The sequence below is a fragment of the Sinocyclocheilus rhinocerous genome, unplaced genomic scaffold (genome assembly GCF_001515625.1).
Source record: "Sinocyclocheilus rhinocerous isolate Xijiao unplaced genomic scaffold, SAMN03320098_v1.1 scaffold813, whole genome shotgun sequence".
NCBI classification, from domain to species: Eukaryota; Metazoa; Chordata; class Actinopteri; order Cypriniformes; family Cyprinidae; genus Sinocyclocheilus; species Sinocyclocheilus rhinocerous.
In genome coordinates, this window is record NW_015654524.1 from 612,080 (window position 1) to 619,904 (window position 7,825).

At 37.0% G+C, this 7,825-nt stretch overlaps 2 protein-coding genes across 5 annotated transcripts in view; both read left to right on the top strand.

Moving 5' to 3' along the window:
- Positions 1-2,281, top strand: part of LOC107717563 (AN1-type zinc finger protein 5-like) — a 14,663-nt gene extending 12,382 nt beyond the window's left edge. For 3 of the 4 annotated variants that reach the window (XM_016524351.1, XM_016524352.1, XM_016524353.1), the window contains one exon: positions 1,194-2,281. In XM_016524351.1, the coding sequence (XP_016379837.1) occupies positions 1,194-1,342 (149 nt within the window). In that variant the 3' untranslated portion in view covers positions 1,343-2,281. The remainder of the gene's footprint in view (positions 1-1,193) is intronic. The other variant, XM_016524349.1, reaches the window with a different exon arrangement.
- Positions 2,282-6,926: 4,645 nt separating this feature from the next.
- LOC107717562 (protein ABHD17A-like) overlaps positions 6,927-7,825 on the top strand; it is a 7,560-nt gene continuing 6,661 nt past the window's right edge. Inside the window, exon 1 of the mRNA XM_016524348.1 lies at positions 6,927-7,271. The gene's annotated coding sequence lies outside the window, so the exon portion shown is untranslated. The remainder of the gene's footprint in view (positions 7,272-7,825) is intronic.

Sequence of the window (7,825 nt, forward strand, 5' to 3'; positions counted from 1 at the left end):
TGTCCCCATTTAGATAGCTAAGTAAACGTGTGTGTGTGTACCTGTTTTTCTATTCTGGTGGGGACTTAAACCTGAATACACACAGACTCATGGGGACTTGTGTCACGGTGGGGACCTAAATTGAGGTCCCCTTGGGTAAACAAGCTAATAAATCACACAGAATGACGTTGTTTGAAAATCATAAAAAAGAGAAAGTTTCCTGTAAGGGGTAGGTTTAGGTGTAGGGTTGGTGTAGGGCAGTAGATGAGAGTCACAAGATGATCTCCTTCTAGTTTTAGTATTCCAGCTCAAATATTCACTTTTTTGTTTAGTCTTATTCCCATTTCTTTCACACATACAACGATTTCCCTGCATGCAAATGTATTGATAATAATAATAATTGTTTCTTGAGCACCAAATCAGCATATTAGAACGATTTCTGAAGGATCCTGTGACATTGAAGCCTGGAGTAATGATGCTGAAAATCCAAGGAATAATTTACATTTTAAAAAATATAAAAAAAGAACATTTAAACTGTTTATAATATTTCACAATGTTTTTTACTGTTTTATTTTTATTTTTATATATACCAAACTTTTAAAAGGTAGTTTATGAATATTTTCCAAGATCAACTTAATTGCTCATTTATTTCATTAAAATATAAATCTGTCAATTTTAGTTAATTTGTCATAGTTTCTATCTGTAGTCAGACAGCATACTGCAAGTTAGTGCTGCATTTCACATGGTCCTGCTGGTATCCTGCCTATTCTTTAGAGACCTCAATGTTAAAACTTATATTCATCCGAAATACATGTCTGATTGAAAGACTGAATCAACTTTCCTTTGTTTTCTGTAGGCTTTGACTGTCGCTGCGGTAACCTGTTTTGGTTTATAATATTTCACAATGCGTTTTTCTGTTTTTTTTTGTTTTGTTTTTTTATATATACCAAACTTTTAAAAGGTATTTTATGAATTTTTTTCAAAAAACAACTTACTTGCTCATTTATTTCATTAAAATATAAATCTGTCAATTTGAGTTAATTTGTCATAGTTTCTATCTGTAGTCAGACAGCATACTGCAAGTTAGTGCTGCATTTCACATGGTCCTGCTGGTATCCTGCCTATTCTTTAGAGACCTCAATGTTAAAACTTATATTCATCCGAAATACATGTCCGATTGAAAGACTGAATCAACTTTCCTTTGTTTTCTGTAGGCTTTGACTGTCGCTGCGGTAACCTGTTTTGCGCTATCCACCGTTATTCTGACAAACATGACTGTCCCTACGACTACCGAGGAGCCGCTGCCGCCCGCATCCGCAAGGAGAACCCCATCGTGGTAGCTGAGAAGATTCAGAAGTTATGAGGACTGACAGCTAAATGAGCAAAAATTGTTTGACCTGCAAGTTTTGGAACCATGGCGCTGAATAACACCATTCTAAACTGGGTTCATGTCTTCATTGTAGGATAAGGTGGGTGGGGTTGTAGGGTACAGCCCCTGCTTGGCCACTCCCTAAACTATCATCTCCCTGTCTCTCCCAGAAGGCCGGTGTAGAGGTATGTGTGTGTGTGTGTGAGAGAGTGAATGTGTGACGGGTTGAGAGATGTATGAGTATGTTTTTTTGTTTTTTGTTTTCTAGAGAGCCAGGGAGAAGAGGGATTGGTTGTCAGGTGGGCATCCATGTGCACCGGGGGGAGGGTGGACTCTTTAGTTTTTACCCTGGTATTGATTTTTGTTAGGATATTACCATTATTTTTTTATAGGAGCCCTGAGATGTGGGTTCAGGAGTCCGATTGGAAAGGGTGGGTGGGGTTGGACATCGAGAGGGAATTTCTCTGATATTGCAAAACATTGAAGAATATAGATTTTAATGACTACTCCCACATTTACCCATGTAAAATTATTTTACTGTGGAATTTTTTTTCTTTATTCTGATGAATTATCCCGACATGTCAAATGTAAAAAATATTTCTCTTTTATATATTGACTTATCATGCTAATGTTGGGTGCATGAATAGTTATCGGATGGGGTTTGAAGGGGGGAGGGGTGGGGTGTAGCAAGAGCCTTGACATAAGTGAGTGACTGAGGTTTTTTTTTCTTTCCTTTTCTGTTTTAATGAGTGTATGGCATCAGAAGATCTATATTAATATATTGTATGTAGCTTGAATTGTGTGATTGCATTCTATTTATTTTGTATTATCATTTGGTTGGTTGGTACTGGAGGATTGGAAGCATTTGTCCAAAAAAAAAAAATCCAGTAGGTTATCCCTTAATGATATTTCTGTCTGTTTACATATGCATTTTTTAAAAAAAGTATAGGTCCTGATGGAGTAGAGTCAGACTGGATTGGGCTTTTCAGAATCAAAGCACAAGATCGTTCTTCAGTTTCTTCGCACAAACGCAACAAAAAGTGCAGTTAGTGTAGGATCCTCAGTGCTGTACGGAACCTAGCAGGCCCGTTATTGCTAATGCACGCCAGCGATGAACTTTTTTTTACCTTTGCCCTAAGAGCCGCAGAGCTTCGAGAGCAAGGTATTCGATAACCACCAGCAGACCAATGAATGATGCTAATGGAACCAGCTAATAATTTGTTTATTTGCGATGCCTTTTCGTTCCAAAAACATGTATTTACAATTAATACCGCTCATAGTGCAAGATGCACACACACTTCCCCAACAGATAAACGTTGCATGCTCGCACAAATATTAGGCCAAATGCAGAGTTTGCTACAGTCACATATTAAAATTGCAACACGAATGTAAAACAAACGTCCCATTGCATGGGCGAATGAAGCCAGCTTTCCAAATGAACAGGATTCTAATGTAAATACTATGTGGCTGCCATTCTAAAATGGAATGTTTAAGGTTTTAGAAAGAACAGGAAAGGTTCAGCAGGAAAAAAAACCGTCTGTTTTGTGTGTATGTAGTGTTTATTAACTACCCATACGTAAGGAGAAAGGTGCTCTGTGTGTGTTCTCTGTCATCCTTTGAGTGACTCTTGTCTCTTTGTGCTGGTTGTGTTTTTAATTACTTTTTTTTTGTGTGTGTAAAAGGGCTGAAACAACCATTTTGTATTTATCCTTAATGTGGTCCAGCAATCTTCCCTCATAATGTCTCTTTAATTTTTCCGTGATTCCTATACAGTCCCTTGACTTGTTGAAATCAACTTTGGTGGATGTATCCGATTTGAAGTCCTGGTAATGACCTTGCTGCTTTATTAAGGAAATAACCTGAGCTTTAATTAGCACCGTCTGTGATTGCAGCATTATCCTCGGTGGGGCTGCCAGCTCAAGAGGGCTTTTGTGAAAGGCAGGTGTAAGTGGCTCAGCGAGCTGGCATGTGTACACGCCATGCTTGGCTGAGCCGGCATCCTGACAGCCTTTTAATGAGGGTTTAGATCTCATGCTTTCTGTCTGCACCGTTTGCTGGAGGATAATCCTACTTTTCTAGGGTTTGAGTGTAGGGATACAGACAGTGTATGGGAAGGCTAGACTCCAGTTCCTGGTGAGATTGTTGTAGTGTGGTGGGCACAAAACTGTGAATGTAGTCAACCGCTTGACTATGAAGCTCCAGTGGGTTAAAAGCCAGTTGGTCACCTCTATTGTTGCCTTCATTGTCTTATCAGACCGTTGGCACTGTATTCCAGTGCATTATCCCTTCAATGCTAGCAATGATTAATCGCCTTCATTGCGTGTTATTAAGCAAAATGGAGAAGTGACTTCTTCCTTACTTGTAACTGAAGAAGAATTGCCTTGATTTTAGTGAAGGTGTCGAGATTCATTTTTCTCCCAGTAGTTCATCAGAACATTCGGATGGGTGATGTGAGTTTCAGCTCTGGCGTGTTCGGCAGTACGTTAACCAGCATTTATGAATAATTTACCAGCAAGCCCAGTCCCCCAGAGACACCACCAGATACCTTTTTGTTTTCTTTTTAAATTTAGGATTGTATGATGTGTATGAGAAAGTATAAAACCAATAAAATCACAAAGTTTATTTTAAATTTACACAATGTCTTGTGTGGTTCTTTTATTGTGAGCATATATTTTGCCCAGACCATCTAAAGCAGTGGTTCTCATCTGGAGGGCCCAGTAAATCTTAAAATGATCAAAATTGTTATTTTAACTTGAATACTATTTTAGAAGAACATTTAAAAAACAAACAACATTTAGTTGACACATTTTGAGCTTTTTTTTATTAAACAGAAGTGCCAGGGGTACCTATCAGCTTGGATAGGACAACTTTTGAAAAGCGGCCTTGGATCCAGAAGGTTAATAAACACAGATTCTCATGAAAATAAAGATTGCAAAGTTTTCGTGGCGATGTAATTGAGGAATCATTTTGTGTTCCCCAAAGAACCTTTCTGTTAACAGTCTGTTAAAATAATCTGAAGAACGTTTTCCCTCTATAAAGCACCTTGGAAAAAACTGTGGAAATGTTCCATATATAAAGAACATAAATTTTTCATGGATGTTTAAAGAGTAGTTCACCCAAAAAAGAAAATTAGCTGAAAATGTGCTCACCATCAGGGCATCCAAGATGTCGATGAGTTTATTTCTTCATCTGAACCGATTTGACGAAATTTAGCATTACATCATTTGCTTACCAATGGATCCTCTCCAGTGAATGGGTGCCGTCAGAATCCAAACAGCTGATAAAAACCTCACAATAATCCACACCACTCCAGTCCAATCCATCAATTAATGTCTTGTGAAGTAAAAAGCTGTGTATTTGTGAGAAATCTACATTTTAACTTTAAATTGTGGCTTCTGGAAATAAATATTTTTATATTATGTTATATAATAGATATATTTAATATTATAATGGACTTCATAATCCAAAATAATGCTTAGATATCAATAAGGAACCTTTATTTTTAAGAGTGTAGTGTGTCGTCTTTTGCTGAAAATTTACTTTGTGTTTTGAGTGGAGTAAACAAGATCTGTAAGCAGTGAAAATGTCCTGTGTCTGTATATGAATCCTCCTGTATTATTGCCACATCGGCAGCTGCCCACCTCAGCCGGTTTCACCAACAGGCAGCTGGCTATTGTCTGTGGGCACTTATGTGGTTTTTAGTCACTGGGTTTAAATGGGTTGACATTTATCTGTTAGATTTAATGTGGCCACATGATTCCGTTGTATTCATTTACACTTTGTAGGCTTGTTAATGAGTGAAAGAAAGAAGGAAGGAGTGTTTTTTTCTCTCTCTTTTAAATCCAGTTCCATATAAAACAGTAGTTCTCTCTGCCTTCTTTGTGGAGAAGATAATCTCTTCTCCACAAAAGCATGTCAGCAGCATCTCCACCCTTTCTTACTAGTGATATCAATGATCAATTTCCTTGGTATTCTAACGTCTTATATGAAAAGTGACTTGATTGTCTTTCACTTTTGTTGAAGAAAAGTGAAAATAGGCTACACAAACCACACAAGCATTTTTTTAAACACGCTAAAGGCTATTTAGTGGTAACTTGTAGCAACCTTTTAATAAATTAAACGATTATATGCTTTCATAAACATGTTGAGAAAAGTTATGCAATGCACATAAACAACTTTATTTAAATAAGAGTATTTGGTAGATGTCTCTCGCATGACTGTAATCATCAGCTGTCTGGCAGATTTTACATCGCTGCACTAGCAGATCTGACAGAAGTTCCTGGGATGCTCCTTCTTCGATGTCTCGTCAGCGTAATTTCCGGATGCGGTACAGTGAAGCGCAAAGACGTTTTAACAGGAGGACTGACATCCACTTTGTATGATTTCCGCACTGAGGACTCGTCGGGTCACGTGCGACTTAGCGGACCCTCTGATTGGTTACATGCCTCTATGGCACTTTTCCGATATTTATTTTAAAATTATTTTATAATAAAAAAAATAAAGGATTGTAATTTCTTTTAAAAAGCAAAGATACTGATCTGATATTGATACTGATATGTCAAAAAGAAAGTTACTCCAAAGGAAAAATATTGTTGGAATTCCCATCTGTGATATTACAAATTTTGCATTTCAAGTAAGGCGAGAAATGTGAACATTTTTCTAACATCTTCCTATAAATATTTTGCTCACTACGTTTGCAGATGCTTGACAAGAATGTTCTTTTTGTAAAAATACATTCGATTTTGTATGGTTTTATTATTGTAAAAGTGTACACAAATTGTCGAAAGAGACAGCATGTTAAACGTCAATATCTTGATTGATTAATTATTTCTATATTCACAAATATAGAATATATGCAAATACAAATATATTAATTTTCATGGCTTGCTTTTTGTAGCAAGCATGATCTTTTGAATTAATCAAGAACGAAAAAAATGTATACAATTTTATTAAAAAGATATATGTTAAAATTAGTTTATTTTGTTCTTTTATAAAGGTTATTTTTTAAACAATTTAATAAATAATAATTTATAAATTATCTTTTTATATAGATTATTTTGTTTTTAAACAGTTTGTATTTTAATTTTAATTTAAACATACTCCGTGATTATACAGTATCGTGTTTGAAAATATAATTTATTAATCATTTAACTTTCAAGCCAACAGGTTTTTAATCCATGTTTACTTACACCTCTACAGCGCTTCCTACTTCAAGCCGAGACGCAATGAAGAGTGGGAAGGCTAACAAACATCTTTGACTGGAGTGGAAAAAAACACACAGCTCTATTAGCCTATACCAGCAGATTATTACATGCCAGGACGGTAGCCGCGAATCAACTCGGAACGACAAACCAGAAATTGAGTTTTATTCCTGGAGGGCTCGGCTTTTTATTTGCGGATGAGACATGTCCTCAGCGGCGTCCAGGCCTTTATTTGTTGTCTGAGAGGAGTCGTAGCTAGCTGGCGAACTCCCCCCCCCCCCCACCCCCCCCCAACCAGGTTTTTAATCCAAGTTTACTTACTACTTCCCACCTCTATAGCGCCTCCTACTTCAAACTATAACAGTGAGACGCAATGAAGAGTGGGAAGGCTAACAAACATCTTTGACTGGAGTGGAAAAAACACACAGCTCTATTAGCCTATAACAGCAGATTATTACATGGCAGGACGGTAGCCGGGAATCAACTCGGAACGACAAAGCGGAAATCAAGTTTTATTCCTGGAGGGCTCAGCTTTTTATTTTCGAATGAGAAATGTCCTCGGCGGCGTCCTGGCCTTTATTTGTTATCTGAGAGGAGTCGTAGCTGACTGCTAGCTGGCTAACTCCCCCCTACCCCCTTACTACGAGCTAGCTACTTAGCGACAGAGGTGTGAAAATATAAAGAAATCCGGCTTTGGCAGGCTGTGGTCAAGAGAACGACACGTATGTGAACAAATATATACATTCATCTGTTTGTTAGCAGTATAATGTTCGTTTGCAGCTGAAATGAAGTGTAAATGTTGAGTTAGCGATGAGCGGGTCTGTTGGGACTGATGTGACCACTGGTGGATATTTTATTGGAGCCTCTTAAACCGGCAATATATATTATTTATATTTGTAGTCTATACAGTGTCAGATAGCAGATAGACTCAGTTTTAAGCTGGGAGGACAGTATAGCTGGGAGATAGGTTTACTGGATGCCTGAATTCTACCTGGGTATTACTTATTAACCTTTTGTTTACTGTTGGAGCTTTTTACTTGTTTAAGCTTTCGTCGAGAATTTTGCATTATATATATATATATATAAAAAATATGATCAGTAAGTCATGTCAACTTATGTGTTTACATTATTTTAACTCATCAAAATAAGTTGAGCAATTTCAACTTTTTTATAAGTTCAGTTTCATAATAAATACATAATATGAAACTGAATATTAATATAAGTTGAAATTACTTGTATATAAACACGTGTGTGTGTGTGTGTGTGTGTGTGTGTG